At 34.4% G+C, this 23,208-nt stretch overlaps 3 protein-coding genes across 10 annotated transcripts in view; 2 read left to right on the top strand and 1 right to left on the bottom strand.

The window, feature by feature from the left end:
- Positions 1-10,834: 10,834 nt before the first annotated feature.
- Positions 10,835-12,738, top strand: Tsp86D (Tetraspanin 86D). 2 transcript variants are annotated; one of them, XM_069041019.1, is made up of 6 exons: positions 10,835-11,177; positions 11,229-11,432; positions 11,483-11,656; positions 11,708-11,887; positions 11,942-12,117; positions 12,535-12,738. In XM_069041019.1, exons 1-6 carry the CDS (start codon positions 11,076-11,078, stop codon positions 12,584-12,586), a joined length of 888 nt encoding a protein of 295 aa, XP_068897120.1. In that variant the 5' UTR covers positions 10,835-11,075; the 3' UTR covers positions 12,587-12,738. The 2 variants fall into 2 exon arrangements, with proteins under 2 accessions (XP_068897120.1, XP_068897121.1); XM_069041020.1 differs by lacking the exon at positions 12,535-12,738 and having other exon boundaries at positions 10,836-11,177; positions 11,942-12,245.
- Positions 12,739-12,788: 50 nt separating this feature from the next.
- Positions 12,789-16,189, bottom strand: S (EGF receptor activation regulator Star). 3 transcript variants are annotated; one of them, XM_069041016.1, is made up of 4 exons: positions 16,166-16,189; positions 14,627-14,886; positions 14,377-14,579; positions 12,789-13,835 (listed from the first exon to the last, which is right to left on the bottom strand). In XM_069041016.1, exons 2-4 carry the CDS (start codon positions 14,874-14,876, stop codon positions 13,284-13,286), a joined length of 1,005 nt encoding a protein of 334 aa, XP_068897117.1. In that variant the 5' UTR covers positions 14,877-14,886; positions 16,166-16,189; the 3' UTR covers positions 12,789-13,283. The 3 variants fall into 3 exon arrangements, with proteins under 3 accessions (XP_068897117.1, XP_068897116.1, XP_068897119.1); XM_069041015.1 differs by lacking the exon at positions 16,166-16,189 and adding an exon at positions 14,967-15,493; XM_069041018.1 differs by lacking the exon at positions 16,166-16,189 and adding an exon at positions 14,967-15,397 and having other exon boundaries at positions 14,630-14,886.
- The window catches only part of LOC138125589 (serine/threonine-protein kinase 32B), a 110,394-nt gene continuing 101,514 nt past the window's right edge, over positions 14,329-23,208 (top strand). For 2 of the 5 annotated variants that reach the window (XM_069041004.1, XM_069040999.1), the window contains exons 1-2: positions 16,959-17,056; positions 19,711-19,882. In XM_069041004.1, the coding sequence (XP_068897105.1) occupies positions 19,831-19,882 (52 nt within the window). In that variant the 5' untranslated portion in view covers positions 16,959-17,056; positions 19,711-19,830. Of the gene's footprint in view, positions 14,491-16,958; positions 17,057-17,287; positions 17,407-19,710; positions 19,883-23,208 lie in introns of those variants that run through there. The other 3 variants (XM_069041001.1, XM_069041000.1, XM_069041002.1) reach the window with 3 other exon arrangements.

Genomic DNA, 23,208 nt, shown 5'->3' with positions numbered 1-23,208 from the left:
AAAACATCTGAAGTCTCAGGTTTTGCCGCTGAAATGGCTTGCAAACGCAAACATAACAAATATCGTTCAATTATTTCGTCAAACTACATATTTAAAGGTTTAGCCTTTGAAACCTTAGGCCCTTGGTGCAAAGAAACAATAGATTTCATTAATGTCATCGGAGACCGACTTATCGCGGAATCAGGGGATTCAAAATCTAAGAAATTCCTTTTTGAGAGGATTTCCCTTGCCATTCAACGTGGAAACGCTGCAAGCATTCGGGGCACTTTTCCAGATTCCGCATTATTATCGGAAATTTTCGCATTGTAAATTAAAAATGTTATTTTATGTTAAATTTTAATAAATAACTTTTTTTTAAATTTTAAACATTTGTTTATAAAAAAAAAAACAGATTACAAAAAAACGAAATCCATTCAGAATAAAATCACAAGTAGGAAGGTTTTAAAATTATAAACTTACAAGAAAGGTATTGTCTTCCTGCAGATAGATAGTTTTACTTTTAATTTTTCTACTGTGCTCTATCCATTTTCAGATTTTGCAATTCCATTTTATATATAATAAATATTACGTTTCATAATTTGATTATTGTAATTATTAGGTATTCTTACGTTCATGAAACGTATTCGTGAAAATTTATTTTGCGTCAAAATGACAAAATAGAAAGTGTTAACCTAACAAAATAAACACGTTATGTGATTGTGATTGGATAATTTCAATTCAAATTACATTTTTGTTTTCCATTTGGCTAACAGATGGAGTTGGTTAAGGGTACATTCATGACCAACTTCATTAAACTATGTTATGGCCATTCCAATTCCATTAAAATGGGCTTCGTATGAAGTATGTCATGGATAGTGATGAAGTGGTGCCATCTGTTTGTTAGACATCAAGGTAAAATTGCCGTCAAATTTGAATTTTTGTCAATCAACAAACTCTGAAAATGCTCATTAAATGCGTTATTTGTAGCAATTCTGATAAACCTTTATTTCAATTTCCCAGCGACAGTGGAGTTAGAGCTGAATAGTTTGAGGTTCTTCGGGAAATTTGTGGTACTAGAAAAGAAATTCGTTAACATAGTTTAATGAAGTTGGTCATGTGATGGAGATGAAGTGGCGATATCTAGTGAAATTTAGAATAACCACACGTTTAAAAAGTTAAATATCAGGTTATGTTATATGCCATTTCATTGTCAAAAACTGTCAGTTTATACTTTTATGACGACGAAAACGTATAAACTGACAGTTTTTGACATGAAATGACATATAACATAACCTGGTATTTAACTTTTTAAATGTGTGGTTATTCTAAATTTCACTAGATATCGCCACTTCATCTCCATCATCGACTTGTCATTTGGTTTACTTTTTTTCGACATTTGGGATGGCCATAACATAGTTTAATGAAGTTGGTCATGGTCGTGGAGGGAGAAAAGACTGGAGATGGCACTAATTCAAATAAGTGTACCCGCCCGCGAAAACTACAGAGTCATAAAAGGTTTCTGAATATAGACGCTAGGCCAATGGTTTCCTTCGCCTTCCTTCCAGGCGCATTTTGCTTCTTTATCTAGCGCATGGTGGACTGGGTCATAAAAGGTTGTTGCACGTGCTTTTAGAGGGTTCGCATTTTTAACATGGGCAGCATAGGAAATGCCATCTCCAGTCTTTTCTCCCTCCACGGTCATGGTACATTTTTTGAGGTTAGCGGAATCAATTGCTCCATTGAAAATCCCAGCTTTGTTACGGCCGTAATAAGCGCAGCGCAGTTCAGATTTAGTAGGCCATGGTACGATTGCTCTAATTTTGTTTATTCATGTCGGATTTTTGGAATATCTGAGCTTCAAACAGTTTAAATTGATTGTCAAAATGACAAGAATCGAAAGTGGGGTTACGATTCCTAAAGGTTTATTTACACTTTACTTGAATGTCAAGAAAATTTTTTGGCCGCCATAGTACGCTATGGCGAACAATACATTTAGGCCGGCAAATTTCTGACATTTCAAAAAAGTCAATGCAAGCCTGACCTGACCATTTATTGTCATTATGACTGATGTGTCAGTTTGTCAAACTTAAGTTTTTCAAGCTGTTTGGCGTTTCTTTCGCCCTCTTCGTAACTTACAGATCATGACGCACTAGCATAAGTGATTTGTAATAGCACTTCTCTCTGGTACACGCTTCTTTTCCCAATTTTAATTTTGATTATCGCTGTCACGATGACAAGAACGACAAAAATCGAAAATGGGGTTAGTTGAGCATAATGCCAGCTTCACATTTTGATATCAAGCCAATGACAGGCCGGCCTAAAATTATTGTCCACCATAGTCAAGGCGGTCTCTATTTTAACAGGCTAGGACACTGGCTATGTTGCCAAATTTCTTAGTGGGCCATTCCATAGCATCCTGAGTTTCAAAAATATTGGCACTTTCATAGAAAGGCGGTTCATTGAAAAATCATATTGACAAGACAATTAATTGTGCAATTAATTTCAGTAATTTAAAAAATAAACATGCCACAAATGTTGCGTACCCAATTGCAAGTCAAATTATGCTTCAAGCAAGTCTTCCTACGTTTTCAAATTCCCATCGAGGAAGATTAGAATGCAAGAATGGATGCGGATTTTGGAACTAGAAAACTGGCGTGTGAGGTCTTTGTTGCTCGTTCCATTTGCACTGGAGACGTTATCTCTGACTGGAGCTAGCGCAATCACGGTGAACTAAAAGGACTTCTATCTTCATTTTGGATAGGATACTTGTTCACACTACAGGACTCTATGAAATTTTACTAACAATAGCTATCTTATAAAACAGAATATGTGTACCTTGACTTGGACACCTGATATACTTTGACTGAAGTGAAATTGCAATACGAGAATTAGAAAAATCTTTCAGTGATGATTGACTGACATCTGACAATGACAAAATAATGAGTGACAGTGAGTGATCACAAAACTTCAAAACTATATGCCATTCACGATGTTTTGGCATAAGGGGAGGCTATGATTTCATTTTTTAAAGTTGGATACATGTTTGATTTCTGTCATCTCTGCTGTCACTAAAGTGCCTGACATGCGGACCTATCAAAATGAACGTAACATGTTGCCGAATTTACCGTACTCATAATTAAGCGACATTAAAACGTATTGATGGTGTTTATATTAGACTGCAGAACATATTTTCAGTAAGTTACAGTGAAGTCAAGTTCTTTTTATGTATAAATTGAATCGTAGGTGAGTACAAGATAAATATGTAGCACGGATAGTAAAGGAAGAAACAACGACCCAATTGAAATGGCACAGGGATTTTGTAAGACCTATTATAACTTCGCAATAGAGTTGTGAATGAGTGGCTTGAGTCTATTTTGAAATGTACTCCTGAAATTTGTCAACATTTTTGTAGATATTGTGAAGAACTTATTTCGGAAAATTGGGCAAAATTAATGGGAAATCTTTCATTTGAAAACGTTCTTCCTTTAATCATAATTTCATTAGGAGAATCTCGGAATTTGATCGGGATTTTCATGCAGGTAACGATGATTCAGAATTTTCTAATGAAATTATGGAAGTTGAATAGTTTTGTTCTTTTTTGTCATGGACGATGGGTGTGTAAATATTTTGCAGAAAGATTCGAATAACATAAGGCTTAATAAGTAGGTATACCTACGATTTTATACAATCTAGTTCTAGGAACGTTTTGGTTAACATGAAAAATTCATTGGGAAGTTACTAATTGGTTGGTTAAGATACTGTATAAATGGGTTATCTAAGTGGTGCATAAATTGACAGGAGTCACTTTGTCTTTCGGTCCCGGCCCTTACTATTCTGTAGTCTGTTCAAGTCAGTTTCCTGGTTTGTTAATAGTTATTTACGAACCAAGTGCGGGAAGACGATGTTCCCGCATGAGCGCTTTTTTTAAAGCACGAGCGACGAAGGAGCGAGTGCCTTTAATTAATGCGCGAATGAACGGAAGATGTCTTCACGCAAGTGGTTCGTACAATATTTTTTGTACTAAAATTAAATTAAAATTTTTTGTTTTAATACATTAAACATAAACGAACATAAAACCAAGTAGGCATTGATCTTTGGTTATTAGAAACAATTGCTTCACTTGAAATTTCAATGTTTGCAATAATTTGTGAATTTTGTAGGAACAATTTTCAACGATTATAAATCTTTCCGTAATTTTTTAATGGAGGAAAACCCAGGGAAGTTGTATTTTATGAACTAAATTTTATTATTATCAAGACAGATTTTTTTTTGAATGCCTCAAAGGGCCAGTGTTTTTTGCAATTTTTACATTCGAGTCGATCGGGAAACACTTGTTTCGGAGCGAGCGTTGGATGTTGGAAGCGTTGCTTTCAAGGCTATGAGTACAAAAAATGGATTAAAAATGTGTGAGTATTGTTCTATTGTAAACTAGTAAAACTGACAACAATGCACTAGACAATGACGCAGTTTATAACCTCAAACTTAGAAAAACATAACCTAATTCAACAGACAGCTTTACTGCCAACTTAAATGCACTTTTTCCATGGCCTCCCCTTATGCCAAAACATCGTGAATGGTATATAAAGTTCATTCACGTTGGATTTTCCTCGTCAAGGTCAAATTATTTAATTTTTTGGCAGTGTGATATTTACTTCAATAATATTTTAGTTGTGTATGTCGCCAATACGGGCTAATAAAGTAACCATGTCATGCGTAGACTGTAGAGGTTAGGTCGAGATAGGCATTTTTTAGTTCTTGCCCACATTTAATTAAGGCAATTTTCAAATTAGCTGTTAATAAAACCTTCTTTTTTCTTTCCGCCATGGTAAAATTAACCAGGCACAGGATAGGAATAGAATTTTATGAAAAAATCTGTGACTTTATTCACATGTCAAACTAAGATTCAAAATTAAAGACGTCAAATCGCTCTAACACGATAATGTGGAAATTACTAGGAAAAGAGGTGCAGGTTTGCAACATGACAACAATTTGACAGGGAAAATCCAACGTGAATGAACTTTAGTATCTTTTTTTAGAGGTTGGCGAAGCAGCGTTGTCAGACGTTAGTGGGCCATTCCACAGACCACTTTCTGAAGTCAGTGTCACGGCCTGTTAAATAGAGACCGCCTTGCCATAGTAGGTACCATTGCGAGCATGGAATTTCGGCCAGCAATTTACATGTCATTTAAAAAAACCCAATGTAGTCTAAGCTTTATTGTCATAAATGTCATAATAATTCATTTTGAAGGAACTTCAAAATAAACTGACACAATTATGCACAATTATTTTACATTTTAGTTATTGATTTCCAAAGATTAATAAAAAAGACGGTTTAGTTCTCAGAAAATCACATCTAAGCACTTGCAGCTTTTCAGAATTGACTAATGCAATTTGCAATATGATATGAGGCAATAGTAGATATTAAAATGAGGTTATTAATACGTCTAGCACCTAAAGCCTATTTCACATTTTATATCAGTCAAATTTCAAGTCTGCCCGAAATTCCGTGCTAGACGTATTAATTTAAAAAAAAAAAAAAAATTTGTTACACAGTCTAGGACTGGTTTACAAATCTATGAGGGGCATGATGACCAACTCAATAGACCGGGACCAATGGCTTAACGTGACTTCCGAACCACGAGACAGAATATGGCCTTTTTTTTTTAAATTATTTTAAATTTCGCCCTGGGTCGGAATCGAACCCGCGACCCTCGCGTCCCTGAGCCGAAACGGACTCCCTTAGGCTATATTCTGCCTATTGTCTCATATCATTTTGCAAATTGCATTCTTCAATTCTGAAAAGCTGCAAGTGCTTAGATGTGATTTTCTGAGAACTAAACCGTCTTTTTTATTAATCTTTGGAAATCAATAACTAAAATGTAAAATAATTGTGCATAATTGTGTCAGTTTATTTTGAAGTTCCATCAAAATTAATTATTATGACATTTATGACAATAAAGCTTAACTACATTGGTTTTTTTTAAATGACATGTAAATTGCTGCCCGAAATTCCATGCTCGCCATAGTACCTACGGTATGTACAGGTCATTATAAATGATTGTCCCATCGTAGGTGGCTGTGCGCTATGCTTTAGGTGCGCCGCTACGCCCACTAGTTGTTACGGACATTTATAATGACCCCGTACTATCGGGAGCATAAAAAGTGGGACATCAAATTTCTGTCAGTTTTGAAAAATTTGATGTAGTTTGTAGTGACCCAGTTTAAAATTTAAATTTAAATTTCCGGTACCGCCACAACAGCGCGCCAAATGTGAAGGTACTAGCGGCTAGACTAGGCACTACGAGCGGAAAGATAGCGGGGGGTGAAACGGGCCCGCGCGGGTGGTTGACGGGGGTAGGTCACTTTTGTTTGGTTTTTCGAAACGAACAGACCTTGCGAAGAGCGATCCAATATTCCAAAAATCTGTAAGTTACATCTGAACCGATTACTCTACCGTTCCGAGTAGACATTTTGGGTCCCCGTGAGGAATTCAACGTTTTAATTCACCTGGGTAATTTATCCCACTTTCGTTGCTTTTTTTTTGTGTTTGGTTTTTGGGACCAGGACCACGTGGTAAGGGTATGTTGTAGATTTCATTTTTTTGCATGCTGTTTCTTTAAGAAGCGCCCATTTGTTAATTTTAAGTGTTATCTTTCTCTCGGGAGGTTCTTTTTTTTTTTTGCAATCTGGTAATTTCAAAAATACGGAGCCGTCGTCCGAACCGCGTGCGTCCATTTTGTTTTTGTTCTTCACTAACATTTTCTAACGGCACTCGACCCACCATTTTCTTTTGTTTAACATTACCAGCGATTAGTGTATTCGTGATCTATGTTGTTTACTGACATTTGTGCCATTTAAAGTGGTTCTATTTTATCGTTATTTAACTTCACATTTTGTTCTCTTTTATTTCCTCATTCTTTAATGTTGCGGTTTGTTTTTGCTTATGTTATCCTTGTTTAATGTTGCGTTTTGTTTTGTGTATTTGATCATTGTTTAATGCTGCGCTTTGTTGTGTTGAATTTTCGCATCGTTTAATGTTACGCGTTGTTCGATAGAATTAAACCCGGTTTTTTCCTTCGTGTTGTTGCTAGATTTCGGAAAAGTTAAAGTAAAATGTTGTAAGTGCGCCCCTGTGGGAGCTAGGTGACAATCAGGAAGTCGTGGGGTTGTTTAGTAAATTTCTGTGGAAGCTACGGTTATTTAGAGCCGTTAGCGGGGACGGACCTTAGTCTTTGCGGGAGCGGCGTCGGGATGTTTTCGTGAAGCTTCCGTCGACGGTTATAGAGACTTTGGGGTTTTGTCCGGAAACGGTTGGTTGGGGACGGCGGACCTAGGTCTTTGCGGCTGCGGTCTAGGAATGCTACTCGTACGACCCCGAAACGCTCTGTCACTCTTGCTTGGTCGGTGAAATAGTCTGACGTTCATTAATACCCCGAATATCTATAAACGTCGCTTGATTTCAAGATGATTCAGATTATTCTTCTGAGTCCCCTCGCGGCCGAAAGTTTGTTACCTCCAGCTCTAAGCTCCCGAAGGCGTACCTTGACCGCGTAGTTCCGAGTTAAACATTGTTTTTGTAATTAATCGAATTGTAAAATATGAGTAATACCTGGGATACGGTTTTTGAAGAGGGTTTTTCATCCGTCCCTGTCTATAATAACTGCCTTATAATTTGTTTACTTGTTTTGCAAGCTTTAAACTGTCATTTTGTCTGTCATGTGCCCGTTTTTCTGTTATTTTAAATATTGTTGCATTCATCTTGCCGTTTATCTTTGTGATGTACTCAACTAGTTAATTTCTTGTACTTCGTTAAACTTAATTTCTGTCATTTGTATTCGTCCCAACTTCTTTTTCATCAAAGTTATTACAGACATTTTTAATAAAAGGTATTTTGCGTCCCTCACATGTGTGTTTTATTTGCGGCACTCTTCCGACTGGAACCCTCACCGTTTGCATTCCGAACCTTTTCCGCCAAAAGAAAATCACAACGTAGGGCTCCTCCGATTCGACGATGATCACGACCACATTTGTTACCGTTTTGCGCAGGTTCAAATATTTGGCGGAAAAAGTAATGTATTCAAATCATTACAAGTTCAAGCTTTATTATCATTTTGCCTTTGCTTGTTGTCATAGAAATTTGACACTCTTCTAGCTGACAGTTTAAAAATTTATTTTATACTCCTATTTTCCTTTTCCAAATGTGCTCTTCTTTTGATAAAGGTAGATTTTGATTCGGACCCTGCGTTAAATAAATATTCACTATGTGCTTATTTACGCTCATTCCCTGCAACCTACAATACTTAATGACAACGTCAATCAATCCAAAGTAGGGTTAGAAACAGATAAGGATCATTTCACATGAAAAGTCAAGGCAGTGATGTTGATGTCCCACTTTTTTGCTCGCAATAGTACATTAATCCGCATAAATGTATGATCTTGGCAGGGTATTTTATATTTCCTTATTTTTAAAAATGTGTAATATCCTGAATATATATATAGAATGATCAACTATCAATTGAAATTCTATTTATAATAATTGTTCTCATCATGATTCAAAATTAGATCTTAATAAGAGCATTGATTAAATAACTACAAGTTTGTAGAAGCGGAAGATTATGATCGTGTTTTTAATTATACAGGGTTATTCTAAATGATGGTAGTCGAAGTAGGCCATGCCCATGTTATTATCAGAGATCGGATTCAAATAGGCGTTAGGCAGGAAGCGGAGAATCAGTTCCTAATATAATTGCATGCAAAAACGCTAACAAAGTAGCCCAAGTACCTACTAGTCGCTCACAATTGATTGACAAATGGACAAAATCAGATTTACAGTAGGAAAATTTTCGTTTCCCGTTTTTTTTTTTTGCAACCAACTGTACAGTGGGTCCTCTATTTACAAATTTATATTTTGGTCAAACAGCCGAAAGCGGAGTTCCTCCCGGCGGTCAGAAATTTTCAGGTCTTGTAGCAGGTAGTGGACGGTAAGGGATTAGCGGTGGTGATAAGGATGATCGGGTAATTAGGAATTACATTGCCTTTCCTAGAATATTAAATTAAAGATTTCTTTATAAGATAAGAAGACATACTTCTTGCGACCAATGATTATGCCATTCCTGTTTTTTGCCATACGGCTTTTACGGTACCTTTCGGTCGGCCGTTTTTCAATTCCTATTCCTTATATCCTTTGCCTATCCTTGCTTCAGGTGGTGCGACGGGGCTCCGGGGCACTTTCTCCGGCCACCCACGCCCATTCCACCTCACATTCACAGACATACACAACCATCAACCAATGATTAAAACCATCTCTATTTTGGTGGGGTGCAAGGGTAAACCTGACTTATAAATAGGCCCATTTCAAAGTAAAATGTTTAGTTTAATTATTTCTTTAAAGGCGTCAGAATGGAAACTAAGTGAAAAAGGCAACCTTGTAGTGAATGGTGCGAAATTTTGTCAAGCCAGAAAGTTATGTAATTAATAAGTGATAACCGTATACGTTGGAGATGTGTTCAAAAGTTTTTTTATTGCAAAAATAGATGTACAGTGTGGAATAAAATGATTTACATCTAGTTATAGCTAGTGCATCATCTCTTGACACGCGAGGTGCGCGGTGGGAGGAGTTTAGCAGAGAGAAGGAGAACTATCGGCAAAGATCGGTTCAGCAGCAATTCAACAACGGCGATTTTTTAGAACGGGTGGGAGCCGTTCGTGACTGTCGTCTGAATTTGGTCTTCTGCGCAACTTTAACTCGCGTGTCAAGAGATAACGCACCAGCTCTACCTTTGAAATTTTTGCACATGTAAATTTTCCTGTACCGCTCTACTTTTTTTTTCGAAGTCCGAACTATTAGTTCTGTCAATAAATGTCATCAATCGAATTGACAATTGTTACAATTTACTAAATTGAATTAACAAACGTTGGTGGCCACTTTCAACACTAGCTGTGACTTGCTTTTGTTAGCTCCTTTTTAATTTCAATCTTAACTTTGCATTCATATCATCCCTTCGCAATAAATCACATTTGGAATTTGGATATATATTTTGAGGTTAGGCTTTCTTTTTTTTTTTTGTAGAGCGGCATTTCGTATTTTTACAAGGGTAATGCAAAGGTAACTAGATGTAAATCATTTTATTCCACACTGTATAATCTGTTTCAAAATCAAAAATCCACCACCTGTTGAATTATGTTGGCAGAAAAAAAGAAATCCCTAGAATGAGTTTAATTTTTTGGATTGGCCCAACCTCCCGCCAAAATTTGACATTGAACTGTTGAGTTTATTTACGTAACAAAAAATAATTATTATGTTCAAAAAGGTGGTAGCTACCGTATCATAACTTTTGAGTGATATAATAAAATGAGAATAAAAAAACACGATGAATTACGACCTAAAACAACTGTCAACAGTTTTCTTTCATAACCCCACTTTTTTCTGACACTTGCAAACACACTAAAAACAAAAGTTGGCGACGTTGTCGGTTGTATTTTCGAGGTAAAATGCAGTGTTGGTGGATTTTTGAAACAGATAATGGGTCATATGCATAAACCATTAGCAAATGCTTTTACTTGTATTAGTAAGAGATAGAAATACATGGATTCTATTAGATAGAAAAAGACAAATATATAGTATAAGCAAATGCTTATTCTTATTCATACTACCCAGTATTTCCGTTTACTTTAGACATTATTGACAGCTGGCATACATTTAAAATTTAAACATCTTGGTTTTTGTAATTTTTTATTAATAAAATGGTTTTCTTGTTGGAACATGACCAAAAGCCACATGAAGACACCCAATGAAATTAGAAATTAGTCAGTTCAGTTCTACCAACGTTGCAACGAATGTACCGTGACGCCATCTATCTTGTAGTGCTGTTCAGTGAAGAAATGACTAAGTTGCAATTTGACAGTTCATTTTATTGACAAACATTTTAGAAATCTCAAATATCATTCCAGTCCAGTGTAGGATACGTAAGTTTTTTAGAAATGTTCTGTTAACAAAAATCTGTGATCAAAACATACTTGCTCAATGTTTTAACGCAAGACATTTACAAAATTAAATTTGTTGACATCATCAAAAAGTTCTTTGTTGAGTAACTAAAATGCCACACAGACGGGAATATAGACGGCCCGCAACAAGCAGTTTCACGTATGTTAGTTCATGTGTTAAGTACTTAATTTTTGTTCTAAATTTTATTTTTTGGGTAAGTGATGCCAATGAACTATTTCACCACAACAATAAGGTTATGTTTCAGCTGTTTGGTGGCTTACTGATTGGGATTGGCTTGTATGCATTTGTCGACAAATGGCAATTAACGGGATGGGTAAAACTTGACAATGTATATGATGTCATCTTAAATGTGTCATTAGTAATGGTATTGATGGGTGGGGTTATTTTCATTGTCAGTTTTGCTGGATGTGTTGGAGCCTTGCGAGAAAACACATGTCTACTCAAATTTGTAATATTTCCATAAAACTAGTGAAACTAAGATTAATTATAAGGTTTCAGTATTCATTATGTCTCCTCATTTTCTTTTTACTGGAAATGGGAATAGCCATAATGGGATTTGTTTTCCCTCACACTATGCAGTCACTGCTGGAAGAAAATTTCACTGACAAGATTATTCATACATACAGAGATGACCCAGATTTACAGAATTTCATTGATTTTGCCCAACAGGAGGTAACTCCTTCTTTAAGATTTTCATTAACAATATATTAAATATTATTTTAGTTTCGATGCTGTGGTCTCAGTTCAGAGGGGTATATGGACTGGTCTAAAAATGAATACTTCAATTGTACTTCTCCCAGTGTAGAGCACTGTGGGGTGCCATTTTCTTGCTGCATCAATGCGACTGATATTAGCTCAGGACTAGTCAATATAATGTGTGGTTATGGTGTTCAGACCTTATCTGTAAGCAATTTTAACTGTTTTCTTTCATTCTGATAATTTACTGTATCCGTACAGGTGGCTGAGGCAAGCAAAAAAGTTTGGACATCTGGTTGCATAGAAATTGTGCGTTCATGGGCTGAAAGAAATTTATATACTATTGCTGGGATAGCCCTTGGAATCGCCTTGTCTCAACTGTTTGTTATCTATCTGGCTAAGACTCTGGAGGGACAGATAGATTTACAGAAGTCAAGGTGGGCCAGTTGAAATATAGGGTATATTTGTAAATATGATGTACTGCCATTTTAAAGTGTACTGTCCTTTTCAATGTTTTCTAGTGTAGAATGTAAGTCGTATTTTTGTAAGTACATGTTACACTTAAGTACTGTGGCATTATACTTGTTTCTTTGTTTACTCTTGTCAAAGTATTATGTATAATTGGTTTGTCACTTTAATGTGCTGCTTTTGCATTTTCAAATCTCAAAAATGAAGCTCAATTGGTTTTCATAATAATGATTTTAATAGAATAGAAGCACTGACCAGATAGCTTCTTAGATGATTTGGTAATATAACAGTTTTGTCAACAGTTGATTAGCATCGCTTTCATTGCCAATTTGTTTTTACTCTTGTGATGTTAAAATATTATTTAATGAACTTATTTTATTTTTCAGCTTTTATTCTGCAAAATATAACAATAGAGTAGAATATTCTTATTACTACTAAAAAAAGATAATGATTGTGATCTATTCATTCAAATTAATTAGAAAATTATATTTGATAAAATGTATAAATTCCAGTTTTTATTAATAGTTGTTACATGAAAATTGTATTAGTGTACAACAAGGGACGTTTATAAATATAAATTTCTACCTTCATACACGTTCTTCATTTAAACATTTTGTAAACTGTCAAAATGAAAAAAAAATCAAAATAATGATCTTTATTTAATAAAGAATAAGTACAAAAAAGTCATGGAGAGTACAATGAACCAAATTAAGCATAAGTACTTAATTGTCGATTAACCTATCACTAAAGCTAAAAATAAATGCATAAAAATGCCGTATCAGTAATATATAATAGGAATGCATTTCAACAATTGGAATATTTCTATACAAACTACCAAGGCACTATGTTATTACTGCGATTCCTTAAAGGTGACAATCTTTGCTAACTCTAAACTAAATGTTAATTGTTCTATATGCAACAATAAGTATTTTATATGCAAAATAAACACGTAAACATCGGAAATTCCAATAAATAAGAGGGTACAGTCTAATTATCACAAATGCTGCAAGTTAATGCTTAACTGATATGGTAATAAAATACGTAAAGGGGTTATGCAAATATTGATAAAACGATCAAACAAAAACTGTTCAAAATTTGCGCAAATCAGTCTTCTACGTGATTATCGCTTTCCTTATTAAATCTTAACCCTATTCATCATAAAAATATATGTATTGTTAAAACTCTGCATAAAGGCGTACTTCTTCATAGCCAAAAATTTCTTAATTGTATCTTTCTCTATATCGCTCACGATCAAATGCACACCGATCACCTCGATTTTAACTCTCTCAAACGGTATCGTTTCCAAGACCTGCAACTCAGTTCCTGCAGATTCCAAACTGAGATAGTCAATATTAGTCACGTTCATCGCCAAAAGTAGTGAGAACAGCGGAAAACATTTGATTCGTGTCGTGAACCATTCAGGGTCGTCTATTACGCTATTGGCGTGAATGCTGTTAATTTTGACTTCGTTTTCCTGATGAAAAGTTACTTCCTTGGGATACGGCATCGAACTGAGGCAGGCGTGCACAGCTTGGGACCTCACTCGATTATGTCTTCTCAGGCTGAAGTAATGACGAGTGTCGGACTGAATGAGCAGACCTCGCCAACGCAGCTTTTTCTCCAACCATTCGGTTTTGGATGTCTTGCCATCACTGTAGGCACCGGATTCCACAAAAGTGCCGTCTCGCTACAACGCAAGATTATAAATATTCGCAAACATTATCTTAAACAAACGGAGTTAAAGTGTTGAACAACGCAGGAATAAGACCTACTTTTTGTCATAATACCTCAGTGTAAAAAGATAAATCTGCCAGTATTACAGCAGTGTGAATCAAATTTTAGCATTTTATGTGGGATTTTTTTTTACCGCTCGACTACTTTTTATATTATATATTTTAATAAAAACAAGAAGAATAGTTGCAAATGTGATAAACTACTAGAAAAAATTGTACACCTTGTGAGATTATTTAAGTAAACTAAGATTTATATAATTTATAATTCCTTCTCAGACAAGACACTTATTTACTTGAATAAAAGCTACTCTTGTCATGTTCACAAATTAGAACATTTACGCATTTTATTTCAAATAAATTACATATTATTTCATAAACTTTATTTTACCTCCCTATATATTTCAATGTGTGAAATGGTGGCAATGATGTAAAAGTGTGGCAGATCTAGTAGGCTTGTGTTGTTATTTACTTTTTGTTATCAATTTAAAACCTAACCTTATTGTTGAGTAACTTTATGACATATGCCGTGTCTTCTGGGGGCCCATCTGCAAGTGACTCGAGTGGCTTATGATGAGGCTCAATAGCAGGCCGTAAGTGCACTTCTCTTATGTAAGTGATCAGTTGGGGGTTGTCTTGGGAAACACTCAAGAGTTCATAATCCTGACTCATGTTGACTCGAAACTGATAATGTCGCATTGCTGTAAATTGCGTGTTATTGCATCGTTCACATATCTATAGTGCGTGCTACCTGTATTGTCCATGTAAAGTATGAGAGCCGTCATGACAATGGCAAAAGCTACAGAAAACGCTGCCAGTGGTAGTATTTTCCTGATAATACTTGGTGTGGGTGGTACTGTCATGTTGGGGGTTTTCGCAGGTGTCACAGGTAATTCCGGTGAGTTATTTTGAGTCGACGGTAGATTCTGGCATTGACCAGTGTTTGAATTTTTCGATTTCGTGAAATAATTCGTAAATTTCATAATAAATTTGTACATCGTCACAATGCTGAAAACAATTAAGTACAATTAAGAATGATTCAGTTTCTTGAAGACAATGGCTTGGCGAGCGAAGGAGTGGTGACTTACCAGTGGTTAAGCAATGTTTTTCACATTCGTGACGGTCGGGGTTATTTCAAGCAATCGGTTAACTTATACATAATTTGCGGTTTAAATATCAGATAATATGCAACACAATGAAATCGCCCGATGGTACATCCTGGCTTTCCAGGTGCTAAAAATGCTCTACGGACGCTTTTAGACTCAATTACAAAGTAAAACGCACGATTTTCGACTTTATTGATTTATACTCCCACCTTGTTGGAGTGACATCAAGAATAACAATGTTTCTCTTTCTACATGTTCGTGTGGTCTTTAATTTGCTTGGACTTTGAAAGAAAATCCTAAGCAGAAAGGCTCCCAGTTTTGTGTTGCAAGCGTAATTTCTTCTTCGTCGTAAGTTGTTGATCGACAAACGAATGTCAAATTGATTTCCACTCCACAATTTTTTTCAAGTAACTACTAATGAACTCAAATTTGCAGACATAAGTAATATCTTCTAACGACCATAAATAAATACAGACGGCAGAACTCCGCAAAATTATTATATTCTTAGTATAGAAGCGCTCAGTTTACAGTTTTTGCATAAAACAACAATTTATTGTTCGTTTTTAATTTCGATGTAGGTACCCCAATACTTTTTGTTTCGCATTAAATTTTTAAGACGTGGAATTTATTAGAAATGTAAATAATATGTTCCAAAAATTCAACAAAATTCTTAAATTATTAGATACTTATTTTTTCGTATATAAATGTTCAGTTTACAGTTTTTTAATAAAAGAATAATAATTAATTGTTAACTTTGTATTACCACTTTTCTCCATTAAATATTCAAGACGTGGATTTTATTGTCATTGTCACTAAAGGTACTATATGGAAATTGGTCCTACAGGAATTATGAGTTAATTGTCATAGGTAGAGTTATTTCGATCTTGGCGATTTCTGATTTATGAGGGTGAATAGCCCTCGAACTTTTGGCGGTCTCTGGATCGATATTTCACCTTTCTCCATACAAAGTAAGCTATTGTTTGGCGAAGCCCGTAATAACATCAGGTAGACGTTTGTTCGCAAGCTGCTTCCACTTCGTAAAAGGTAAAACCAACCACAGTTGTGTTAAATTTAGAACAAATGATTATTGCAGGTTGCAAGTTTGGAAAACGTGTCCGAACCAGTGCCGTCTTTATCAGTGACGCATCACGGGATCTTAAGGGAAACGTGAAAGCAATTACCTTAAAGCCTTCGTGATTTACGATCCAAATAATGGAGAGGAGAACTAATTTTCTCTGCTTGATCTTCGTCGGAACACTAATTTTTAACATCGTAACCGTCTCGTCAACAAGGGAAAACTTTTTTTAGACATTTTTCTGCTTGTCAGAAAATTGCGCCAAGTTGGCAAAATTCAAATTTTCGAACGAAAGAGAGCATCAAATTCCGCTTGTGAATTCACAGTCCCGCAGGACTTGCAGTACACAAATTCTGTTCTAATTATTCGTTCTCTTTTGGCGAGGGTACAAAACATACAATGTAGCGGTTGTAATAACATCACCTATCACTCACCGTGTAACTAAATTTTTTATCTTTTTACCATGCAAATGAGGAAACGATACGATGAATTATTCATGAGATGGTGTGAGAAGTATCGAGTATGGTGATAATCCGTAATTTCGCATGGGAAAAAAATCATTTCTCTGTCTTAATTCCCTAGCACATTCGGGTTAATCCGACAAACACAGCATCGCAAAGCCGGACTAACCTTTTCTCTTAACAATATAATTATGTGCGTTGATTAATAATTAAAAACGGTTCCCATTAACAAAATTGCTTTCCTTCATCGTTTTATCCTCTGGTAATTTAATCAGTTAATCTGTTGGTGCCATTATCGTGGAGCTGCGTAGCTAAAAAAAGTTATGTCGTTTCTTAATTTTATATAAATTTTTAATTAATTTAGTAAATACAAACTTTGTTACAAAACCGTGTTCTGGCATCGACCGGAAATAACCGAATGCTACCGATGTTTCGACGCTACAGGACGTCGACGACGCTCCGTGTTAGTTGTTCGGTGTTATCGAAGGACCGAAGTTGGGGATCCTTACATTGTTGACACGTGGATACGATAACATGTAAGAGTTGTATTGTTTGTTCTTTGTCGTAACGTACAAATTGTTTGTTTTTGTAGGGGTTTTGCAAGAAAAAATTAAAAGTTTTCTAAATTTATTCAGTCAAAATAAACACTGAAATATAAACGGCGCGTGACTGAAAAATTATTGAGAGATTTATTCGTCGTGACTCACTCTGAAACAATCTCTGCGAATTCAGAAAGAGGCGCGGATTTATGCTGTACAATATCAAATTTGAAACAATTTAACGATAAGATACAGATAAGATTATAGAAAGTTAGAAAATAAACACGTGATTGTATTTTATTGAGGTGATTGTTGCCTCGGTATTAAAGCTATTCAAAAACGGAGAGGTAATTATAAGACGATTTACTTTTAACTTGGTCGAAAAAAATTATTCTTACCGAAAACGGCTGAACTGTAATATTAAGCGGATTGCGAATGATTTTATCTAGCGGAACGTTTACAACCATAAATTAATTCACTTTGTTGGAAAAAATACAGAGGCAACAGCCTGACCATAACTTAATGCTTTAATACCAGTAAATGCTTAAGTATTTTAGTTAGGCATTAAACATTTTATTTCAGAGCAATAAATTTCCTGCTACATTGTCTTCTTAATTTTTTAACTTTTATGTTGTAAATTATGCTTTGTCTTTTTTATTAATACGTATGTGGGGGTGTATCACGGTAATATTTAGTTGATTGATAGAGTTAAATTACAAAATGAACTACTCTCTTCGGCGGAAGGAAGGTAAGGTAAAATACCGTAAACACCCATTTGGTCTTTTCGCTAATCTGATGACCTTTTCTTGAGACTATTTTCTGTAATGAGATCATTATCTCCTGTTGCATTATCTACAGTTTCATTTTGAAATGTTACCTTACCTTACCAGCCATTTCCTGATTACACATGTACTGACCTTCAATAATAAAAAAAGCAGCAGAGAAATTAGAGAATTCAGTTTTTTTTTCAAAAGTTGTAAACCAAAACTGATGTAGAAAATTTTTCTGTTTATCACTACTCTGTTAACTAATAATAACCAATTTCGCAAGTGGTTTAAAAGGAAAAAGATTAAAGAATAATAAAACATGAAAATTATTATTTAGTATTTTACAAGTCAGCGTAAAAGTAATAGTGAATAGTAAGTAATAGGATAGTATCTGACAAAAAAAAAGTTTAAAAGCTTTGGGTATGACATTTTATCGATTCATGTAACCTAGAATGTGAACGGTTATTTTATGAAATTTTAATGTTGCCGTAAAAATGACAATTTGCAAATAAAATTGCATGTTGCTATTATTATTTGTCCTCTAAGCCACCATCCGTACATAAAAAAATCATTTGGAAAGTATTCGATGATAAAGGACTCTTCTCTCCTTGATATACCCCTACTGCGTTACGATAATTGCAAGTTTAAAATGTTATAAAAAATTGCAAGCAGTAGTAGATATAAAAATGAATTGACTGATCGATCTATCACATATTTACTAGAAAATGAGATAAGTAAAGAGGGTATCAGGAAGTATTTATAAGAATTAAAATTAATACACAAACAAGAACTCGGCAGTCAGTGCATCTACATTGCAAAATTTTCAAAGCCCGTTTGTTGACTTTCCATTTCCCCCGGCTTTTACATTTTCACAGTTGAGTTCTTATAATCGATACATTTGCATAGATTTCCAAATCGTCACAATGATTAAATTAAACGTATTGAACGTGCATGTTTGTGATGATATTTTTTATGATTTGTAATTGTAGAGAAAAACTGAAGTTTCTTTATGCTGGATAGGTTGTGTTTATCTGATACTTAATAATAAAACGTAATTTATATTTTCTTGTCATTATCAATACATTTCTAAAATTTATGACTGCAGTTAATCAAATGACTATTATCAAAGATAATATGCAAGAATAATTAATCTGAAAAATTACGCTCGCCATAAATTTCCCTTGGCGTTTTTGTCAATTGCTCGTTTAAAAAATGTACAGATTTGGTAGGTTTGTTCTCCACGATAAAATTTTTGCGTTACTAAATAAATATTTACATAAAGTATTTGACAAGTGAGTGAATCAATATATTTTTTGACAAACACTCACAAAAAAATTAACGCTTCAAACGTGAATGAAAACATATCAATATCGCATTAAAATTAAGCACTGCTTAATGTTTGTGCAAAGTTGAACATAACAGGAATTGGGTGATTTCATTTAATTAACTAACATCTAAGCTGCATTTAATTTCATTGAGATTACCACAACAATAGCATCGCGGTAAGCGAATCCGGGGAGGATTGTTTTTAATTCAGCCGTCGTCACCGACGGATTTGAAACTATTAAACTTTTTGCGTCCTCGAAACAAGTGTCTTCAAAACCATTCAATATACAAATACACAGAGTTCTATGTATTTGTTTATTGAATGGTTTTGAAGACACTTGTTTTTGCAATATACAGTTTTGCAAAATTGAATTATGTTTATTTTGTTTACAGTTTAGAATTAATTAAGAGTGACCGAATTTAATTATTCCTGATCTAAAAAGGGTTTGAAAGTATTCTTAGATTTTCAAGCTTGATTCATTTATTCGGTTTTTTAAAGATAAAAGTAATAAAAATAATGTCAATTACTTATAAATAAAATAATGGTATTCATTGCAGACTGCTGTCGTGTGAAAAATCATGTGATTATGGATACGTCATAAAAGCTTTCATCGTGATAGGAGAACTGATTGGATTCAAATATACTGCTTTTAAGGGAATAGAAAAAAACCACGGAAAATGGGGGCCAACCAATCGGGACGGATGGAAAAAGCGTTTTACGGAGAAGAAGGTGAGTTTAATTCCACTAAAAACTTTGACGTTAGATTTTTGTTGATCATTAATATGTTATATGGAGCAGATGTCTCCAACTGCTCGTATTTCATTGAATAACCAATTGTGAGTATGTACTTCATTTACATTGCAAACTTGTTAATTTGATGTGCATTACGATATTACAATATCAGTAATACCTAGAAAAGTAATAAATAAACTAACAATTTTAAGATAACAACAAATATTTCAGTTTATACCTATGCCTCCATTATGACGTAATGTGGTAGTCATAGCCGACTAGATGTCACCCGATATGTAAACTGTAGACTTACAGGAAACAATTTTCGAAGAAAAAATTACAAAAATAAGATGAGATAATTAATTTGCTTCAAAATCGTCAAAAATGTATTGCTGCTGACGCCCTGCCTACTTTTCTTCCTGCACTTCCGGTGCTCAAGTAATTCTGCGATCCAAATTTATGTTTCAATATGTACAACTTTATTGCTTCCATTTGAGGGTTAATTTACAAGATACCTACAATATTGGCCGTGAAGGAAACAACAAACATAAATTTCTGAACTTTTTCGCTTTCACAACATAAAACCAAAGAACTGGTTTTATTGGAGTTACAAACTGTCTCCTCTTTTTATGTTAACAGAATGTTCAATTTGATGCAGACCTACTAGTTTAGACTTTGAAAAATGTAGAATATTATTTAATGAAAGATAGTAATGTACCTAACTCTAATGCCAATACTACTATCACAACATTTCGATAAGAGTTTAATTAAAAGTTTTCAGTTTCAAAAGTTTTAAAGTTGATGTAGAAAGATAAGAAAGAGCACTAAGTTGTTACATTTAGGCATTTAATCAAAGTAATCTTCTCCAGCATCAACGTAGCACTGCATTTTGCTTTGGGTTGCGCTACATGTTTATAAATTTAAAAGACGAAACCCAACGTTTTTGAAGAATGTCCGCGAGATAGCAAAATGTAGCTCATGTTCTGAAGAAAAGGACTGTCTTGCAAGAAAGTGTTTCAAACCACCAAAGAGCCAAAAGTCTTTTACCCTTCCAAGGCGTAAATAGGTAACATACTTTTGCATGGATATTACATTGAAAGATAACGACTGCACAGTGAAAGGGTTAATGGCCAAGTTAGAGAATTACTGAGGACGTTTCATGTTTTTTTTTCATGTTTTTTTTCATGTTTTTTCATTTTTCTGTGTTCATAATAACTCGAGGTAAATATTTTGTGAGATAGGACAAAGAAGTACTTAATATTCTTTGGTCCTTCCACGTTAATAACTTGGATCATTATGATCATTGATCATTGATCACATTAAAAATGCAGCATAAAGAACTTTTCCACTTGTACGGTCTTTTTTAAAATTGCTGCAAAACCAAAATTTTATGTCGGAATTTTTGTTTGTAAAAGTGCACATAAGTGACTTGTATCATTATTTCAATTCACATTTCACAAATCAAGAATTCTTTTTCTTCAGCCCGAGAATGTAGGTCCGAAGGGCCGAATTGTCGGAATAATTGTTTGCTGCTCTAAATCAAAATATCTGCCCAAATTGGTTGTCTAGCGTTTTCACTGTTTGCTGCAGTAATCGACCAGATCTCGGATTAGCTTTAAGTGTCTATTGTGCAGCAATACGCTCATTAGTTCAGGGCTCAAGTGCAGATACCAAATTATTGCGCGCAAATGCCCTTACTCATATTAAAAAAGACCTACAAGTGACAGTTGATGTATTATATTTTCCAACGCATTGACAATAGTATATACAGGGTGTTTTCGAAGTTGAGGCGTTTCTTGTAACAGGAGGTACTATACATTATTCTTAAGAATTTTAGCCTAAATCTTCTTAGTGAAATGTTTGTATCGGGCGTTCAAATGAAATCCTGGGCACTCTGTTCTGAAAACAAACATATTCATTTATGTCCCGATTAAACATAAACAAATATCATTCGTGTCAAACGGCGGGAAATTCAAACTTTACACTGTTCTAAACGGTTTAATTTTTCCAACGCCTACTCAGCCCAGGATTTTATTTGAACACGCGATGTTAACGGAGATGTGTGTGAACGGTGTGTACTCACTTATTGATGTTTTTTATACGGAACGGCAACCATAAATTTTACATTCAGTTTTCACGCCTGCTTGGACTACAATCATTTAGAATAACCCTATAGCTTCAAAACGATAAAATTGTATTTTATCTTCGAGAGACGCTAATTACGCCGAGAAGATAATTAAATTTTATCGTTGTGTATATTATTCTATTTTTTTTACTATAGCATTTGTATTTTATTATTAAAACTTTTTTTTAATCATTACTAATCGTGTCAGGTTTTAAAATCTCGTTAGTATCAGCGTTGCTAAGGTAATTAAAAAAAATTACTTTATGTACCCTTGCTGTTAAAGTAGCAGTTTATTTACTCTTGCGGTTAAAATGCTACTTGACCTTTTGATTTGAATTGATAAAAACACACTTTAACATCTGCTATAGAAAAAACGTTAATTTTTCAAATGTACTAAACTGAAGTTTTTTATAGTAATTTGATATACAGTGCGCGCTAAAAGTTTGAAATAATGGAAATATGTATGTTCAGTTTTTTAAAATAACTCACATGAGTACAATAATATACCTTTTTGAATTTCAACTACCAATGTGTTCCTTAAATCCAGAATTTTTAAATTTTTAAAAAGAGATTGCGGTACTATTCCCGTTGCTGAAATTATAAGTGGTAAAATAGAAATTTTTTCTAAACTCCAAAGATTTCTCATAGCAACGGAGAGCTCTAAATATTTATTAATTTTTGTGTTATATGTCTGTGTTATATTATGGGAATTTGGAACAGCTATATCTAAAAGATATGCTTGCTTTTGTTGTTTATTTAAAATAATAATGTCTGGTCTGTTATGCTGAATGTGAATGTCAGTTAAAACTGTGCGATCAAAATATAATTTGTAATTGTCATTTTCCAAACAACTTTCTGGTTTATAAATGTAATGTGGTTGAGTATCCTTTAATAAATTGAATTTAAAAGCTAAATTCATGTGTATAATTTTAGCGAATATATCATGACGTTTCTTATATTCGCTTTGAGCCAAAACGGTGCAAGAAGAAATGATGTGTTTATTTTATTAAAGAAAAATTTTTCTATCATTTTCATTTTTCCGCCCCTTTGCGTTTCTGCATATTGGCGTCATTGTCAATTTTTTTCAACAGCAAGCCCCAAATTTTTTTGCAGATTTGGATAGGCTATTATCTCTATCTATCTACAGGGTTATTCACGAGACGGGTACTTCTGAATTTCTTTTTGCCGCAACCCATTA

The sequence above is a fragment of the Tenebrio molitor genome, chromosome 3, assembly GCF_963966145.1.
Source record: "Tenebrio molitor chromosome 3, icTenMoli1.1, whole genome shotgun sequence".
Lineage (NCBI taxonomy): Eukaryota > Metazoa > Arthropoda > Insecta > Coleoptera > Tenebrionidae > Tenebrio > Tenebrio molitor.
The sequence above is the reverse complement of the archived record's forward strand: the minus strand, read 5'-3'. Positions and strand labels throughout refer to the sequence as shown.